At 43.6% G+C, this 20,429-nt stretch overlaps 1 protein-coding gene across 1 annotated transcript; it reads left to right on the forward strand.

The window, feature by feature from the left end:
• The first annotated feature begins 2,432 nt into the window (after nt 1-2,432).
• Gcm1 (glial cells missing transcription factor 1) lies at nt 2,433-17,807 on the forward strand. The gene is made up of 6 exons (XM_051197997.1): nt 2,433-2,630; nt 4,330-4,523; nt 12,567-12,819; nt 13,812-13,924; nt 14,898-15,026; nt 16,785-17,807. The coding sequence occupies exons 2-6, from the start codon at nt 4,449-4,451 to the stop codon at nt 17,523-17,525; spliced, it is 1,311 nt and encodes a 436-aa protein (XP_051053954.1). The 5' UTR covers nt 2,433-2,630; nt 4,330-4,448; the 3' UTR covers nt 17,526-17,807.
• The last annotated feature ends 2,622 nt before the right edge of the window (nt 17,808-20,429 follow it).

The following is a 20,429-nucleotide window of genomic DNA, read 5'->3' on the forward strand; positions in this document are numbered from 1 at the left end:
TTCTCAATAAAGAGACCAAGGATGTCAAAAGTAGAGAATTAGACTCAGGAAGAAGTCCACACACTAAGTAGAAACCAGAAGCCATAGCTAGGCAGAGCCATCAATACCGAGAGTGGCAAAGAGGTCCTGAAACAAAGTGAGGCAGCATAATATGGCTCTCTCCCTTTCCTTAGCTGACTGTTGAGAACATGGCTGACACATGGGTTATGACAGTCGCCAAGAGTGGGATGCTGCTGGGATGTAATGTCTAAGATTCCATGCACAAGACAGTCCCACGCAAACTAAAGTTATCCCACCTAAATGCCTAAAGCATTATTATTACACCCAGGGAAAAAAGCAGAAAACTCCCAATAGACTGGCAGGGTCAGTGAGAGGAAGGAAACGTCAATGGTTTAAGTCAACTACTCCACAAGTGGGCTTCCAGCCACATGGCTTAAGGCGGGTCCCGTGTCCAGGGAGGGGACAGAAATGGGAAAGGGACACAGAGACTTCTGCCTGCACAAAGGCTGAAACAAAGATCGCAGGATGCCTGGCCTATCAGAGTCCCCCGCAGTTCTGCCCCAGGATACTTGGCTGTGCAGTTTTGTTTCTCTGAGGCTTGATTTTCTTCTTTGTGAGTAAGACATGTAAGAGTAGTACCTAGCCGAGCATGGTGGCCATGCCTTCGAAGGAGGCATAGTAGGGGGCTGGTAGAGATGCTGTACCAAGTGCAATTTAGGGAAATGCTCAGCATGGCATCTGATTCATTGCGAGAGCTCAGTCAAGGGAAGTTACTATGGTTACTGTTGCTATCAGTCACATTAACACACTGTGCATGCTGCTCCCTGTAATGCTAACAGTTGGGAGATGAAGGAGGCAAGGGGAGCCAGGAGTTTGTTTATTTTGTTTGTTTGTTTTGTTTTTTCCAATCACGTTTCTCTGTAGCTTTGGGGCCTGTCCTGGAACTCGCTCTGTGAGACCAGGCTGGCCTCAAACTCACAGAGATCCAACTGCCTCTACCTCCTGAGTGCTGGGATTTAAGGTCCGTGGCCCCATCGGAAGCTCCTTGTTTTCTGGTAGTTTTATAGGTCAAGTCCAGGAGCTGCCAATTCACAGTTACTGTAGTTTCCCACCAAGTTTACAGAAAATTTCTGCTACATAGTAAGTTTGAGACCAGTCTGTTCCATATGAGGCACACCCTGTCTCAAAAAACGAACAAAAAAAAAAAAAAAAAAAAAAAAAAAAAGAATGAACAGAGCCAGTAAACAGAGGTCAGGATTTGAAAGTTGAAATCTCATCCTTAGGATAGAGAGCTCACTCTGATGTCACCAGTAGGACTGGAGCTTGGGACAGGGATGGCTGTGGCGCTGCCCCTGGGACCCAGCAGGGCTTCCTGTGAAGAAAAGGAAAAGACAACCTCAGCTTGGAGCAGAGGATGCCAGGATAGATCCCTGCTGACAAGGAGAGGCCACACCTCAAACAGGATTAGAATCAGGAAAGCATCGACATCTGGTAAATACAGAGAAAACAAAAACAAAAACAAAAAAAAAAAAAAAAAACCAAAAAAAAGCAAGAGTTTGGGAAGACATGACCAGAATATGGTAGCGTGAAATCCTGGAAGTTTGCAATATAAATTAGCAACAATGACCAAAAAAAAAAAAAAGTGTTGACTTTATTTTGAAATAAAAATGTTAGTGCTAAGTGATCTAGTTAGGAGTTCTGGAAGAAATGAGAAGCCACGTCGTGTTTTAGAACAGTGTTGGAAGGCACCAATTGGAAGGGCATGTTAGAAGTCCTGAAAGATGGATCAGGTTCAGACATGGCAGTGGGAAAAGATTCTTTAAAGAGAGAGGCCTGCTGTCTAGCCCAGGCTGGCCTTGAACTCACAGAGACACTCTCTGTTACAGCCCTGCACCAGCACCCTGAGCTACACAGAACTTCTTGATGTCTTCCACGATTCTTCTTTGTGTTTCCAGAGCCCTGAAGACGACCCAGAGACACAGGGGAGGAGCTGAGCAGACCTGGTGCCCAGAGGGTGTCTCTAGTGAGGACATCTTGAGGAAGAATTGAATTCATTGCAAGGAAGAATTAGGGTGGTTGGACAGTGTTCATTGTTTCTGATTTAGGGACTGTTAGCTGACCAAAAACTATTCCAGCGATTTCTGCCATCACCAGTTGTCTCCACCACGGAGCATCTCTGTGTCTGCCTTCTCTCTCTCAGACAGGACAAATGGTGGGAAAGTACAGTAACTGTGAATTGGCTGCTCTTGGACTTGACCTGTAAAAATACCAGAAAAAAAGAAATCTGTACATTTTCCCAGGGCTTTCCCCCTCCTCACTACCATCTCCTTTAGTTAGACATCCTCTTAAATAAAGGAGGGGAAAGTTCAGAAGCACGCCATAGAATATTCGTCACATGGCTGGCACCCTGAGAAGAGATGGGCTGCTCCCACCTGCCCCTGGCTGAAAGAATCTTGATTTTGATTGGACGGTTGCCAGAGTCATTAGCATAGTGTACCCTGACCTGGATTAGGGAACTGCGTCCTCTCAGAAATGACCAGAGCCTGCAGGACCTGAACCAGAGCTGAACTGGTGTGACACCTGGACAAGAACCCTGAAGGAAGGACTCAGGAGCGCTGAGGGTGGAAAGTGTAAGTGACTCATAGCCACGGGCTTCATTTGTTCTAGTCCTGGGTCTGTAAAAATGATGAAAGCTGAACATGCTTTGGTCATGACACTGAAAAAAAAAAAAAAAAAAAAAGGAAATCTTTAAAAATTTAGATTTTTTAAAAAAAATTTAATCCTGGGGAAAGACTGAGTTTACTTATTGAAGGGATAAAGCAGTTTTTTCTGTGTTTTGTTCTTAATTTTTTAGGGAAATACTATATTAATACTGACTCTGTAAAAGTGTATGGGGAAGGGTGCTTTTTTTCTTAATGTGTTTGTTTTGTTTTGTTCTTTCATGACAGGGTTTCTCTTTGGAGCCTGTCCTGTAACTCTCTCACTCTTATAGATCAGGCTGGCCCCGAACTCAGAAATCTTCCTGCCTCTGCCTCCCCAGTGCTGGGATTAAAGGCATGAGCCACCACCACCCAGTTAGAGAAGGGTGTTAAAAATTACTGTAAACCTTTAGAGTAAAAATTCTATTCCCCTTCTCTTAATTTAAAAGCAAGTATCTAGTGCAGCATTTGTAGGTTTTCATAATATTGATCTTGTTTTCCAAAGGTTTTTTATTTATTTGTATTTTTTTTTTCTGTTCTGTTTTGTGTAAAGTGTGCTGTGGATCATATCTGTTCTAATTAGCTATGACCAACTTTGGTCTAGCAGAGTTACAGTTGTAACTGCGACTTAATGTTTACATCTTCTGGATTTTGTCACTGAAGCTGTCTCAATTAAGGTGCCAACGATTTTTATTCAGCAGTTCAATGATTACTTCCTAAACGTAGAAATATACTCAGAAGTTTGGGCTATGAACCGTGGCTGGGGCTCAGCGGTGCAACACAAGGCCTAGGTGTCAACCTTCATCACAGAAACAAAAGCAAGCAGGACAGAAACCCTCTCAAGTATTTAGTCTTGAATGCCGGCATTCGAGAGGGGGAAGGGACTTCATGTTTCTTGGGGCCTGTTACCACAGGGCTGTAGCTGATCTTGGAAAGGTGAGGAGCAGGACAGGGATTTATCCATGAACATATTCGTTAATCCAAATTGCTATGGGATAAATCCTAGGTTCACTTCGTATCTTTAGGTAAATTTACATAATTTGGGTAGAAATAGGTTTGATCCATTGGCGCCAGGCAATAATGGCTCCAAATGCTCTCAGAACCAGGTGCTTAGCTATGAGGTGAGGAAGGAGGGTCAAACCTGAAGGTACAAGCTGTGACCAGTGTCTCGGAACCCAGGCAAGTCTTCCGTAGCAAGCCTGGTGACTTCTGCGGCTTGTTTTTCATGAGCAGTTGGTACTTGCAAAAAAACGTCAATGGCATTGCTATTTCTGGCGGGCGGGTGATAAATGGATTTTTTTTTTTTTGGTATTGTTTTACTTTGCTTTTTTATTTTATTAATATTTATTAGTGCATGTGCACTTGTACAGAGATCAGAGTACAACTCTTGGGAGTTGGTTTTCTCCTTCTGCCACGTGGGTTCCAGGGACTGAGATAAGATCTTCTGGGATTGGTAGCAAACACCTTCACCTGTCAAGCCACCGCCACCCTCTTTTGACAGTCTCACTCAGGCTGGCCCTGAACTCATGGCTGTCTTCTTGCCTCAGACTCTGGGGTATGAGCCACCATATCTGACTTCAAAGCTTTTAATCTCTTAAATCATCAGTGTTGCTATCGCTTATTTTCTTAGCTTTGGAAACCAAGCCCCGGAGCTGATTGTGCGTCCAGACACCGGCTGGAGAGTGAGAGTGTTCTCGCAAACCTCTGAGAAGCTGAGTAGAGGGAAGCCTGTGGTGACCCGACCTTACCATGGAACCGGACGACTTTGATCCTGAAGATAAAGAGATACTGAGCTGGGACATTAACGACATGAAACTGCCACAGGTATGTGCCTGCAGGACTGCCCCCAGCATGTAGCTCTGCAGTCTGACAATTAACCTACCGGCTTCTAGAAGGGAACCTATGAGGTCATAGCTGGGTTAACTACTTCAGAGTTTCAACCATACAGCCAACTGAGGTGTTTCAAGGGGAGATGTACGGCCTAAGATCTGGGCACCTCTTTATTTTCCAGATACCCCAGGGATAGCGACAAAGAAACGGCTGCTTCCTCCCATTCAAAGCTGGCTCGCTTGGGTTAGCACACAGTTCGCAGCACTTGCTAGTGGACTGACTCCTCGTAACACATAAAACCCCATAGCACCTTCTTTGCCATAGTACTTTTAACAGTTAACCTGAAGCTGGACTATCTGAACAGTGGTGCCCTGGGCAACACAGCTACTCTTGAGGGACTGAAGAAAACCCCACCCGTGGGCTCACTGGGTGGCTACTGCTCTGCCCAGGAGTGCTTTGCTTTTCATACTATGTCTGGCCTCCTCTATGGCAAATGCTGGTGTGTGTGTGTGTGTGTGTGTGTGTGTGTGTGTGTTATGAAAGAAAGACAAAGACCTAGAGAGAGAGAGAGAGAGAGAGAGAGAGACTAGGTCTTACTCAGCAGCCTAAATTAGCCTTAAATCCCCAAAGGAGCTCACACTTGCCCCAAACTCACAGCCCTCTTGTTTCTGCTTTCCAAATGCTGGGGTCACAGGCCCAACTAGCAACTGACCTTTGAACTCTAATTCTATGGAAAGCATTAATTAAAACCAAGTTTTCCAGTTTATCATCCTTGACTATCTTGTCCTCTCTTCCTGGTGTTTAAAGATACTTTGTCTGGTCAGTGTTTGAAAAGGTGACTGCACACTAAGCCCGGAGTTCTCTAGTACCAAATGTCTGTCTGATCCTGGGGAGCAAGCTGGGCAGAGGGCTTGGGGACTCCAATCTCAGCTCAGAACCCTTCTGGTTCTCACTCTAATGGACATTTCCTTTTGCTTCTTTGTCTTTTCTTAATTTCCCCCTGAGGTCTCCTTTGGAGGGCGTTGAGAAAGCTGGAAGACAGAAAATATACCTATTCATTCACTCAAGGGGGCAAATTAGCCGTGGCTAAGCCAGGCAAACACCCTTCTCCCCCTTTTGGCAGGAGTGTCTATTTGTTCTTAATTGCTGTGGCTGTTTGAGGGAGGCTTTAGAGTCTATTTTAATTGCTGTGGGCTCAATGGCCCATATTTCTCCCCATTTTTAATTTCATGCTTGCAACCCCAAAATATGAGCTGAAGATAATATCTAGAGCTGAGGTCAGCAGCTATGGAAGGACTTGAAACTGGCGGGCAGGGCAACGTGTGTACTGACATGCATTTTTCCCTGGTGTGCTGGTGCATGCCTATAACCCCGCCACACAGGAGGAAGAAGTAGGGGAATCACCACAAGTCTGAGACTGGACTTAAAAAGAAAGGAAAAAACAAACAAACAAATAAAAAAACAAAGCAAATAAACAAACAAAAAAAAAACATGCAATTTTCCTGGCCACAAAATCCATAAATGGAAGAGAAAGAACAGCTTCCCCGGAAGGAAACTCAGGGCCCAGAAGCTCTTATTCAAGCATGAATTTTCAAACTCCAAAGCCTTCCTGACTCTTTGTGCCCCCACGCAGGGACATCCACGGCAAAGTCGTCCACCCTTGCTCTGGAAATAGACCCTTTGCAGTTATTGAACAGGTGAAAGCTTGCTTATAGAAAAACTGTAAAACTTGGGGCAATAATTAAAAATGCAAACATCCTTTAGTATGGTCTAAGCAGATACAACCCTATGCAGATCTGGGTTTATTCCAACTCTGGAGTCGTATCTACAGGTCAATGGGGGTTGTGTGTTTCAGAGCAACCTGAAGGCAGAGGGTACCTAATGAGAAACTGAGGACCTAGAGATACCAGCCCTGGACTTGAGTCCCAGCTGTGCCTCTTTCTACTTGTAGGGCTTCTGAGAATTATTTGCCTTTCCTCAAATTCCTTTTCCTCCTCTGAAAATTCTGCTACAGCATGCAGTGGTCTCTTCTGTTCCTATTTATTGATTCTGATAGCCAAGGATTCTAGAATTGTCAGCCTGGGCCTGCTGGATGGTTTCATTCATTTGTTTATGTTTATTTAGCTTTTTCTCTTTCTTCCTCCCCCCTTTCTTTCTTTCTTTTAATGTGTATGAGTGTTTTACCTGTGTGTATGTCTGTGTACTATGTGAATGCCTGATGCCCTCGGAGGCCAAAAGGGGGCTACAGATACTCTGGAACTGGAGTTCCAGTCAGTAGTGAGCTGCCATGCAGGTGTTGGGAATTGAACCCAGTTCCTCTGGAAGAGCAACAAGAGTTCTTAATCACTGAACCATCTCTCTAGCTCTATTAGTTTTTTTTTTTTTTTTTTTTAAAGACATGGTCTTACTCTGGAATGGGCTAGAATTCACTATGTAGCTTAGGCTGGCCTTGAACTCATAGAAGTTCTCCCGCCTCAGCCTTCCAGCTAAATGGAACTGTATAGCTATGCCTCGCCGGTCTGGAGGTCATATCGTAGACCAGTCTAGCCTGGAACTGGTGACTTCTGCCCCCTGAGTGGTGAGGTTACCGTTGTGAGCCCACGTGTCCAGGTTTCCATATCCCCTAATACATCCCCTATGGTGTCAGCCCGAAGCACAGGCACCTGACTACACTGTCATGGATGGAAGTCTTATTCTAGGCTAGTGCACTAGACTGTTTGCACTTTCCTGTTCTATTCCCCTTAATTACATTTGCACCTGCAAAATTAGTCACTGTAGAGTTTGCATGATCCAAGCAGCAAATGTCTGGTATTGGTCTCATCTTACTTTCACTCAGAGATGGATTATGTGGTCCCAGAGAATCTTAAACTCATCATACATTCTATGACAGTTGAGAAACAAAATTGTAACTTTTTTTTTTTTTTTTTTTTTTTTTGCTGAATATTGAGGAGACACTCCATAATGCCCTTTTGTACTAAACAGTATTCATTTCCCAGGGAACAGACAACTCACCATTCTCTCAGGCACTGGCTTTCCTACGCCGAAGAAGGGTTGTTCCATTAACATCACAGACACCTCAATCATTTTATTCCAGAACACTGGGCAGTTGTCAGGTCAAACCCATGGCCAAAACAACACTAAAACATCTACTCACACAATTCCAACATGGTTGTTTTTACTGTTGTTTGTTTGTTGTTTTGAGGCTAGATCTCATTGTGTAGCCAAGGCTGTACTTGAATCCATTATGTAGCTCAGTGTGGCCACAAATTCAAGATCACGGTGCCTAGCTAATTTCGTTTTGATTTGTAGTACTGTAGGCCTCTACAGGGCTCCATGCACACTAGTTAAGTACACTGTCACTGAGCTGTACTGTCCACCCAGTTCCAAGCCTTGAGTCCATTTCATTTTCTCAATAGAGAAAACATTCTTTTAAACTGTGGAGTTGAAAGTAAAGGAGCTATAGCTCCAATTAGCTCATGGCTGGATCAAGATTTTAGTCAGTAAAATTTCTTCTGCCTCCACAGAGGATGAGCCCTAATCATGGCTGTCTGAACTCTGTAGATTCAGGTGCCTGCATATGATCACAAGCACTCAGACATGCTGAGGGCTGGAGAGGTAATAGGCAAACCTGATTCTGGATTCTTCATCAATTACTATTGGCCTTCACACCGAGGTTATGTTGTTTCTCATTCTGACATCTATAACTTCACCATTTCTTTCCACCTGCTACTTGACCCCAAGTATTTCAAGCTCTCCTGAGACAGCTCCACCCGTGATTATCTGAGCCCTTGTCATTAGGTCTGGGGTTCTACCACCAGAGCTTCTGGTGTGATGGTGGTGGGAACATTCCTGCATCTATGATGACAAACTCTCACCCATCACATATCCTTTGCTTGAGTGGTGGGAGTGGGAAAGGAGAGGGAGAAGAAAGAGGAGTTGGAAACGAAAGAAAGCAAGAATGCTGGAGGAACTAGCAATGTGGAACTTCATTCTTCAGTGGGAAGTAGCAGAATTACTAGCAATTCCTGATGCAAAGACATTTTTTGACTCTTTGTGACATTTAGAATTCCATCCATCTTAGCTAGCCCAGAAGAGGCAGATTCCCTCCAAAAACTTATCTGTAGGGTCCAAATGGCAGTATATTTACTTTCTTTCTTTCTTTTTTTTTTTTTTTTTTTTTGTTTTTGTTTTTGTTTTTGTTTTGTTGGTGTTGGTGTTGTTGTTACAGGGTTTCACTATGTAACCTTGGTTGGCCTGGAACTTGCTATATAGACCAGGATGGCCTTGAACTCATAGGGATCTGCCTACCTCTGCCTCCTGGGTGCTAGGATTAAGGCTGTGTGCCTCTACACCTGACATATTTTTGTTTCGTTTTTATTAAGTAGCATAATTATTCTTTCACCTGATTCTCTTAAAGTGTCTGAAAAGCTGGGTATGAGTATAATGTTGTATTCTTGTGATCCTAGCATAAGACTAGCCTTGGCTACATAATAATTAGACGAGTCCTTGTTTACTTTTTTTTTTTTTTTTTTTTTTTTTTTTTTTTTGGTGTGTTTGATACTGGAGATACTTAAGGTAAGGGGTTAATAAGTATTAAGCTATTTATGTTGGAAGACAATTGCTTTATACAAGAGAAGACTGTACTAAGAATGTAATAACATGATGTAAAATTTTGGCCTTGCTTTTTTTTTTTTTAACTTTCTTTTTGTTTTTTGAGATGATCTCTCCATATAACCCAGGCTAGCCTTAGCCTAGAAACAATCCTCAGACCTCAGCTTTCCAGCCACTAGAAATACAGGCAAAAACAACCTCATCTTGCTTAATTAGAATTTTTGTTTTGTTTTGTTTTGTTTTTTGAAACAGGGTTTCTCTGTGTAGCCCTGGCTGTCCTGGAACTTACTCTGTAGACCAGGCTGGCCTCAAACTTACAGAGATCCACTGCCTCTGCCTCCCCAGTACTGCTGGAATTAAAGGCTTGGGCCATCACTGCCTGGCTTAATGTAAACATTTTGATACCTTATTTAAGAATTTTATTTTGTTCATTTTATATAATAGTAATATATAATTTTTATGCTAGCCTATTAAAACTTCAAATGATTAAATTAAATTAAAATGAAGGTCATATAAAGAGTGTTCTTGTGTTCTCATATAGCTAAAAAGCACTGAGTAAATTACAGGATTAAATTTCTTTGTAACAAAAGTATGGAGAAGTCCTAGAAATGTCAATTAAATTCCTAATGATGCTACCCAAGAAATGCTGAAATGTAAGTTTGTTAGAGCTGACATGTTGGGGAAGCTAAAAGATATTCCCTTTCAATTATAAACTTCTTAACCAAGAGCAAAAACAAAGAGTTACTCATGAAAAGTTAGAAATTAAAGTAAACAGAGTGTTTAAAAAGAAGAAAGTGTTTTATGAAAAGTTAGAAATTAAATTAACAAAGGTTCTAAAAAGAAGGGAGCTTTTTTTTTTTTTTTTTTTCTGGGAATTGCTAGCAAGGTCAAGAACCACTGGTCTTGGTTTTAAAACTTTATATTCCTGGTGGCAAATTACATGGATTTTCAGAAATGCCCTCCCCTGCTCCTTCCGTTCTTGGACATCGGGATCCACCATCATCCCAATTTTAATATAAAAAGTTGCCAAAGATTCCACCAAAAGTCCAGGCAAATGACAGAATAAATAAACAATGGACAAGAGAGGAGCTTCATGTGTTCACATTTTCTTCCAATAGTTTCTTCACTTCATACACTACTGCCTTATTAAGGGAACTAGAAAACTAGGATGTCATGGGGTGACATTTGGGAAGAAGTAACTTTGAAGGTGTTGAGAGTCCCCACTTTCTCCTCCACACACAAGAAGTGTTCGGTCAGAACATCTGAGGGGCTCTGGTGGATACTTTTCACTTCGGGCTTATGGGATTTGTAGTTCTGACCGTGTCTGGAGGGAGTGGGTGTGACACTGGCATAGAAATCCCTGTTTTCTTCTATATGTCTGACCCCGTTGTCTGTCTTTATCTTGATACCCTTGTGTCCTATTAGAATAATACATATCAAATCCACCAGTTCTTTATAGTTAAAATGATTAAAGGTAAATGTATATTTTAGTGTTTTTAATCTGCATTTTAATTATTTCAAGAGTAAACTTCTTGGTGCTGGAGTGGCGGCTCAGAGGTTAAGAGTGCTTACTGCTCTTGCAGAGGACAGGAGTTCAGTTCACTTGGAATCTGCACTCACATGCACACACCTCTCTCCACACAAACACATAAAATCAAAAAGTAAAACAAACCTTTTAAAAGTGAACTAAAATATTCGGCTAGGCTTTTCTGTGATGGGAAGCTGGAAAGCAATGGTTTCCATTTCAGTCAGCAGGAAAAAGCAAGAGACTACGGGTGTTGAGGTGTCAGGCGGCTTCTCATGTGGACACTGAACCACATCAAGGCCACAGTCCCCAAGAAACAGTAGGCAGTCAGGCAAATCTCCCTTGGCTGTGCTTTCCAATAGGGGGTGCTGCAGCTGCCTGCTAGATCTTGGGTGCCTCCAGCAGCACAGGTCTTGCGGTAACCCAGGTTGGGGCGGGGGAGGATGCTCACACATCCTGGCACTGGTGCTTGTCTCCATCTCACTCCAGACTTTTCTTGGTTTTGCTAATTTATAGTCTGTATTGTATATTCTTTTTGGGAAAGCAAAGGGTTGGTACCTTGATTTCTCTTTCTGGGTTTTCCATGACTTTGAGAATCATCTAAATGAAAACTGTTCTTATTTTTGTGTCAGGTCTCTGAATCACGGTGATGGGCATAGAGTCATGCTAGGGTGATTCTCATTCTAAGTGCTAGGCAGGATCTGCCATTGCTGCATCAATCGCCTTTGTAGGGCCTGGGGAAATGAGCCATACCCAGCAACATTGTTTAATTACAGCTTGCTAGATGCTGTGACAAATGTTTTGCATGCATACCATTTAATCCTCAGAACTCAGGAAGTAGGAGAGTCTCATCATTCCTGTTTTACACAAGCAGCAACAGAACAGAAAACAAAGTGGCTTGTGTGTGCTCTAAGGTCCTTTCTAATGTGATTTTATCATGGTTCAAACTGTAACATGACATCTGCTGCCACAATTACTTTGTCAGCACCGGAGAAGCTGCCCCCACATGTTGCTGTATCTGGAGCTGTATCTCTTGCTGAACTGGAAGTCGAGACCTGCTGAACCACAGCTCTGACCTTGCACAGCAGAGTCCAGTCAGATGTTCCCATGCAGGGAATTAGGGTAGCTCAGGGTGAGCACACCAGCTCATCCTGAGTCCTCTGCATGTCTGAGGGGTAGAGAAAAACAGGGAAACTGTCGGTGGAGGGAGTAGTGGGTTTCCAGACCTCTTTGAACCAGAGTTCTGCATTGCTCATCTCTGGTGACTTTATGATTTGCAGTATGGTAACCAGTATGGTATAAGACACTGTGCTTTCCACGGTTGTTATGAAAGAGCATGGTGAGATTAGGTCACCCTCAAAACTTCTTGCTGAGAAATGGCCATTACTGTTGTTACCAAGAGCTGGAGAAACAGAAGACTCCAGAAGGGCTAAATTCTTTCTCATCTTGCTTCAAGAGACCAAATGCTTGATAGACACAGCAGACACTTTACCACTATTTTTGCCTCCAATAGTTCTTAACCTGTGGGTCATGACCCCTCTAGGAATCGAATGACCTGTTCACAGAGGTTCCCTAACACTATCAGAAAACATGTATATTTATTTACATTATGTTCATGACAGTAGCAAAAGTATAGTTAGGAAGTAGCTACAAAAATAATTTTATGGTTGGGGTCACCACAATGTGAGGAACTGTATTAAAGGTGGCAGCATTAGGAAGGTTGAGATACCCTATTTGTGCTCACAGATCCCAGCACCAGGATTAAATTCAGTTAAAGTCTACCAAAGGCCTTTAGTTCTGCCCCCGTGGCCCAGATATCTTTTACATCTATTAATTCCACTGAGGCAGACGGACGGGTGGGTTTCTGGATGAAATTGTAACGGAACCTTTGTTTCTCTCAGAACGTGAAAAAGACTGACTGGTTCCAGGAGTGGCCTGACTCCTACGTGAAACACATCTACAGCTCAGAGGACAGGAACGCACAGCGCCACTTGAGCAGCTGGGCCATGCGCAACACCAACAACCACAACTCCCGCATCCTCAAGAAGTCATGCCTGGGGGTGGTGGTGTGTGGCAGGGACTGCTCCACCGAGGAAGGCCGCAAGATCTACCTGAGACCGGCCATCTGTGACAAAGCCAGGCAGAAGCAGCAGAGTGAGTGACGCTTGGGGGCTGCAGCAAGGAGGCCGGGAGCCTGCTCGGATGCTCCAGCCAGGGGGGACATGCTGCAGCCAACCCTCCCACTGCATTAGGTGATAGTCAAGGCAATCTGACAAGAACTCTCAGAGGGAGACACCTATTCCCTCCAGCCCCCACCACAATCTCTGCCTACAAGCCCTCCCATGTGCAGAGCCCCTCCCTCCCTCATGAATGCCCCCATTACTATAGAGAGAGATTGACTCATGGAAAGTTCAGGAGAAATTAGTTCACAGACTTCCTGCCTGGCATCCGGGTGCTGGGGAGATCCCAGTGAGCATAGTCTTCAGGACAATAAGACTAAATTGATAAGCTCAACTTGGTCTGTTTAGGTTTGTGCCAAAATGACCTGAGGAGATATTTGATGTTATCTCTGTCTCTGTCTCTGTCTCTCTCTCTCTCTCTCTCTCTCTCTCTCTCTATATATATATATATATATATGTATATATATATATATATAAAATGCTCATGGGATTGTGAAATAGGTGCCCCCAGTTTTCCTGTGCCCAATCCACTTTACACCTCCAGTCACCTCATGCTCCTTCATAGTGATGTGTTTTTAAATCTTCCTCTCAGTCATTTGTATAGTTCAAGTGTTCCCTTTCTCCCTCATGTGGCTTTGCTCCTTCAATCTGAGTTACTAACCATAACATACTTTCCTATATAGAGTACTTAGTATAGGGGGAACTTTTGCTCTGCAGAGTGCTTTGACCTGTAAAATAATCCCACACGTCAGGCAGCTAGCTGCTGACAGTAGCCATGTGTGAGCCCAGGTGGCCATTGGTAGACAGAGTGCTGGTCACGGGTAAGAGTCAGTGGAGGGAAGAGCCCGAGACTGTGCGGGACAGGGATGGGGGTGGGGTTCTTCTCCACCACCGTGGAACCAAGCCGAAAGCCAGCAGAGCAGCCCAGACTCCCTTCAGTCAGCTCTTTCCTGGATTCCTCTACAGGGAAATGCTGTCCCAACTGCAATGGTCCCCTGAAGCTTATTCCCTGCCGAGGCCACGGGGGCTTTCCGGTCACCAACTTCTGGAGGCACGATGGACGCTTCATATTTTTCCAGGTTGGGTTTGAGTTATTCACTCGCCTTCTCTTTCATGTGGCAGGTGTCTATCGTGTTTTCTATGGAGGAATTTTATCCGTGGTCGGGGTGTAGGGGTATATGGGACTGTGCCAGTCTCTGGGAGAGCAAACGCCCAATGCCCTACTTCACCAGAGATAGAGCACTGGAAACCCAGGAAGGCCATGTGCCTCCACTCCTGGGGACAGATGATGCCTAGCTGAGCATCCCTAGACTAGAGCAGACAACATTCAGCTTGGCTGGCAGCCTGAGTGCCAGGGCTGACTCAGCACTAGCTCTGTACACAGCAACAACCTGATTCCTCAGTAAAACCCCGCCTTTCTTCAAGTTTTGGAAGAAACACTAGTGGGGCCTGGATGTACACAGGTAAAGAGTAGGCTCTGGGGTCAGACCATCCGTGGAAGAGTGACGAACCAGCTCTCCCGAAGACATGGCCCTACTCTGGAGCATTCGGCAAGCTGAGACATAGCTGTTCCCAGGACGGCTGAACTCCAGCTAACAGCCAGTTAATGCCAGCTCGCTCTAGGGCTGAATGTTTCACGCTGGGCTCCCAACTTGGCTGTGGAAATCCCGGGGTCCACTAACTAAGACAGGCTATCCAGATGACATTTTTTTTCTCCAGGCCTCCTTAGTTTCTTATTCTGTCAACAGGAGTGATAATAATGGTATATCTGTAAGCCTTGTGCCAAAGATTAAGTGGGAGAAGATGAGCATGGCTGGCACACACAGCGGGTGCATGATGGGAGACAGATACCACATAAGGAAGAGTGAGGTCTCACAGGACCCGGAGGCTGGCAGGAGCACAAGTAGGCTTGGGGAGAGTTCCATCGCAGCAGGTGGCCTTGCTAAGCCAGGTCACAGGAGAGGACAGGACAGGGGACAGAAGCTACATCCTGGGAAGTGCAGTCCAGTTACTAAGTTTTGTTTCATATTTTACTACTTTGCCTCTCTTTAGTCGAAAGGAGAACATGACCATCCCAAGCCAGAAACCAAGCTTGAAGCAGAGGCAAGAAGAGCCATGAAGAAAGTGCACATGGCATCGGCCTCTGGCTCCTTGCGGATGAAGGGGAGCCCAGAAACAAAGGTCAGCTGCCCCACGCTGCTCACAGGTGCTTCAAGACCACTCTTGCAGTGGGCCTGTTAGGTGGCCCCGGTCCTTTACAGACCAATGAAATCAAACATTCATCTGTCTTGACTATCTATAAGCCAGCATCCACTGGGCAAATTGAATCTGGGGTTTTACTCTTAATTTTTTTTTTACCATATTTAAAACAGGACTGCAAATATTCAGTATGATCACAGACTCGTTATAAGTTCTAAAAGGAGCTTGAATCAGTATTTAACTTTTATTTGGCAACTCTACAATTTAGTTCCAATAAACTCAAAATTAATCAAAATAGTCTTCACAAAATGCTACTGGCCTTATGCTTTTAGAATTTTTGTTTTTAAGCTTCCATACATTCCTAGAACAGATTGTTTTCTTAGCTTGTCTAAATAATCAGATGGTCTATGGCCATCCCATCCTGAATGTGTCTGAGCAGTTGCATCTAAATCAGTACTTCTCAACCTTCCAAATGCTGTGACCCTTTAATACAGTTCCTCATGTTGTGGTGACTCCCAACCATAAAATTATTTTCATTGCTACATCAGAACTCTAATTTTTGCTACTCTTATGAACCAAAATGCATATATCTGAGATGTAAGATATTTGATATGTGACCCCCGGGGAGGGACAACCCACAGGTTGCGAACTGTTGACCTAAATAATCAATTGTTAAACTGGGTGGTCTGTAGTGTGATCCCAGCTCTTGGGACACTGACATACAGCAGCAGTCAGGATCCAGAGTTTGAGTCCAGCCTGGGCAATATAGTGAGACTCTGTTTAAACAAACAAAAGAAAGTTTCTGGAAATAATGGTCACTCCAGTGGTAAGAGGGAAATGCAGAGACTTTGTGTAGATGAACACCTCTCCAAGGGTCTCATGAGTTTGTCTGTGTGATATAGAGCTAATTCCTTCTTGGAAAGCTCTAAGTATACCTTATCTAGAAGGAATTGTAACTTAGCCTGTTACACGGGCCCTAAGCTCCCAAATCCACATGGCTGGTCCTTGTTATTCATCTCAGCTACTTTACTTGGACAGACTCTTTCTCTCCTCTCCTCAGACTATCCTCTTATGAGGGGAGAGCTTACATAAAGAATAATGTAAGAGCTACCTCGAAGCTTCTTCTCCTATGGTTAACTCAGGGATAATATAGCCGGCCAGTTTATGTTCTATTCTGTGTAGTTTCTGTGAATTCAAGGAACAGTCTCTAAAGGAGAAAAATAAATCCAACACTACCGTGGTCTCTCACACTAAGAACTGGACTAATCCAGATGCAGGAGAAGGAAAAGAAAGAGGCAAACATGGGATGAGGGATAGCCCTGAGAATTGTACCAGGTCTAGTGTGTGTGTGTGTGTGTGTGTATGTGTGTGTGTGTGTGCGTGTTGTTTAGATAACATCCTATACATGTTGCAAAAAGGCAGTTAGATATCTGATATCTGAGCATGAAGCATATTAAACATCCAGTGTGTCCACAAAGTATATTGAGCTCTTCACAGATTAGAAAGTTATAAACTGGAATAGGAATCAGCCTCTCCTCACAGGTTCCTAGCAGCTGTGGAGAAGCTGAGCCTATGGTTGAAGTATGCAAGGAATGAAGGCAATCTTATCAAAGGATATTTGCAGAATAACTCAGGGGTACTTGGGGTAGCCATGTGAATTTGCTTAACTTTTTTCCCCCTGGGGAACCTGCATAAGGATTTGCTTAACTTATTAACGTGAGTGTTCATTTCCCTTTCCAGGCTCTTCCAGGTGAAATACAGAGTCAGGGAAGTTTACCTTTAACTTGGTCATTCCAGGAAGGCGTCCAACTGCCCAGCAGTTACAGCACACCTTTAATAGCTAACGCCTCCCAGCAGAACTCCCTGAATGATTGCCTATCCTTCCCCAAGAGCTATGATTTGGGGGGAACCACTGAGCTAGAAGACCCAACTTCCACCTTGGACCCCACTGTGCTCTACGAAAAATGCAAATTCTCCAGCAGTCGGATCTACAGCAGTGAAGACCAGTTTCAGCCTCCTGTCCCTGGGGTCTATACAGATTATGACGATCTGCAAGCCTGGAATAAAAGTGCTTCCTTAGGGAGAAATCCTAATGACGACACCTGCTATCCCACCTATCCTCTGCCTGTGTCCAGCTGGCCCTGTGACTTCTTCCCCTCCCAGAACTCTTTGGAGCACTTCCCCCAACAGATTCCACTGGAAGCAGCTGCAGCCCAAACTGGCTGTCATCCACTGTGGTCCAATCCAGGAGGTGAACCTTATGAAGAGAAAGTACCTATGGATTTCAACAGCTATGTGCCTTCCCTCACGTACCACTCACCTCAGCAGGACCCCTTTCTGCTCACCTATGGCTCCCACCCTCAGCAGCAATACTCACTGCCCAGCAGGAACAGCAAGTGGGATTTTGATGAAGAGGTGGCATGCGCGGGCTTGGATCACTTCAACAATGACATGTTTCTAAACCTCTGTCCGTTAAGATGATTCGTGAATCGTGAATTGTTGAAGAGCTGGAAGAATACCCATAGAAAATGGGTTTCAAAGCCTCAGAGAAGTGTTGGAATCGTGATAAACAGTAGACAAGGCTTTTGTTTTCATTCTAGCTGTCTTTTCACCTCATCAGTGCTAATGTGTTTGCCCCAAGTAAGGACTAGAAACTCATTTGTGCCAGGCATGATGGCATACACCTTTAACCCCAGCAGTCAGGAGGCAGAAGAAGTTGGATCTCTGTGAGTTCGAGGCCAGCTTAGTCTACCTAGTGAGTTCCAGGACCCTGCCTCAAATCCCACCCCACCCCAGCCCCAAAGAGGAAAAAAGAAAAAGAAAAAAAGAGACTCTTGTGTTGCAGAGCCAAATGCTCTCTGATACCCCTGTCCAAGCTCCGGAAATTCAGCGCCTCAGAAGAGCCGTCTGCAGGAGTCTTACCATGGCTAACACATGCCAACTTAGCATTTCATCTATGCCTATTTGGAAGCCCAAATTGAAGGAACAGAAAGAAGACAGAAGAGCTGGGGAGGTGTGGAGCTGGGGAGGTGTGGAGTTGAACATTTTACCAAAGAAGTATTTAATGCTATTTTTTAGTTTTATTTTTTTTAATATATGTTTTCTAGATTTGTGACCTCATCCTATTTATGAAGAGCAGAAAACAAATGGACTCGGGAAGACAATGGAACCCACCTCTCCTTCCCTTTCTCCTTCTCAATGGCTTCTCCTTCCATAAGGGCTGAGTGTCTGTCCTACTCATTTTTATCCTTTATGCTATCTCAGTGTCAGGTCATATATGTGAAATTCTTGCTTAAATGTCTTTGTGAAGGGCCGGGGATGTGGCTCAACAGATGAGAGCTTGCTTAGCACATCAAAGGTCCTGGGTTCAATCCCCAACAAATTCCAACAGCAAAGCTTTGTTGGACATAGCAGAGCACACTCATGATCCCAGAATTAAGGAGGAGGCTAAGGCAGAAGGATCATGAGTTTGAGGTCAGCCCAGGCTACATAGTGAGAACCTAGCTCAAACAAACTTAGAACATTCTTTGTGGAGACTAAGAGGAATGGCTCCATGATGGAACATAAATTTAGCATTGGTGCTGAATGGGGCTTTAGCCTCAGTACCCCAAACCCAAACAGCTAAAATAAGGACTCTCTATTCCTTCGTCAGCTGATCAGTAATCAGAAAAGGCAGCCTAGCACAAAATTTGGAATGATCCTTGCCATAAGCAAGTGTTTTCAAAACCATCTTTATCACTTGGTTAGTAACTAACGTGTATTATATAAGAATCAAAAATAAGTGACATCTCTTGTTGCCCTGGTCCTCTGCAAATCTAAAAGCTTTCTTATCCACCCCACAGATTAATGACATTTTCTAGACATATATGTAAATACTATTATACATAATATATAAAATATATTGTTTTCTATATTATTATGTGTCTGTGAATGATGGCCTATCTGGTACTGTATCTACTCTGGCTTTTGCCGTTTTTGGGTTACAATTAAACACTAGACCTTTGTAAGCATATTCGTCTCATTTTCAATGGTACATAGGCATTAGTATTATAATTAAAAGGTCCCTGTTCAAAGACATTCACGTTGTTTGGATCTAGTAAATTTTTTTGGTGTGAATGCAGAAAAAGAAATAATTTAGCTGTGTTATGACAATACTTGCATATGCCCATGAGGATCAGAAACTAGACCTCCCTCAGAAGCTCTGGTGAGGGAAGATTGATCATACTTCACCCAGAGGCCTTCCACATCTCAAAACTGATCTCTAGGTTGGCTCTTTATACCTTTGCTAACTTGGCATGTACTCCCCTACAGCAGTTTGGATTTGTCTTTTGGAGGAAACCTAACAAAATAAACCATTTGTTGTATTTTAAAGGGCCGTTGAGGAAGACAGTGAAATGACATGGCTTATTGGGCAAGGATGCTTGCCACCAGGCCTGATGGCTTTGGTTCAATTCTTGGAGCCTGCATGGTAGAAAGAGATAATTAGCTCAAGCAAGTAATCCTCTGACCCCCACAGGTGCTTGTTGTACTCACACCTGTGTGCATAAACACACACAATAAATGTGAAAAGAAATGGTTGAGGTATAACAAACATAGAGAAGAGTGCAAAAGTTATAGTACATAGCTCAGGACATTGAGATAGCCAAGTTGCTGGTGTACATTCTCTTGGGGGAAACAACATACTTTTCAGATTAGACAGTTTATTTGACATCTACAGCTGCTTACAAACAATGGCCTTCCAATGAGGTCCTATTGAATATCACCTAGGCTATGGGCCTGATAGAGTTTCCTATATCTAGAAGGTTCTAATTGCATTGAAAGAAAAACAATAAGAACCAATGGCTGCTGGAGGAATTTTAATTTCTATTGGTCTGAGATCTTGTAGTAATGCAAACATTTTTCTCCACTACACTGAACACCTGATTATCTCAAACATTTTCATTTATAAAAACATCCATAATCTTGATCTTTACCAAAGCAAGAATGTATGATTGACTGCCATCTCCACTCCCAAGTATGACTCCCAACCATCCAAAGGCTTCTACTTCTTCAATCTCTGCTGTTTCTCACACTTGGCTCCATCTAGATTTCCAAATAGTCAGATGCCACACCTGTGTTCTCACATTATAAATCTGTGCTGTTCTGTCCACAGATTAGGATCTAAGAGATTCATAATGGTACCAGCACCATCCTTCATCATCTTAACTGTATAGTTTGATGATGTTTGCCCATAGTATACCTGGTCATTTTGTGTAATGAAACCCAACCAAAATCAAGATATAGAATACTGCCATTATCCTAGAAAATTCTGTTGGTGTGGGGTGTGGGGAGAGGTAGAGAGTTGCTTAAGCAGTTAAGACTGTATACTGTTCTTACAGAGGACTC

The sequence above is a fragment of the Phodopus roborovskii genome, unplaced genomic scaffold (assembly GCF_943737965.1).
Source record: "Phodopus roborovskii unplaced genomic scaffold, PHOROB, whole genome shotgun sequence".
In the NCBI taxonomy this organism is placed as follows: Eukaryota; Metazoa; Chordata; class Mammalia; order Rodentia; family Cricetidae; genus Phodopus; species Phodopus roborovskii.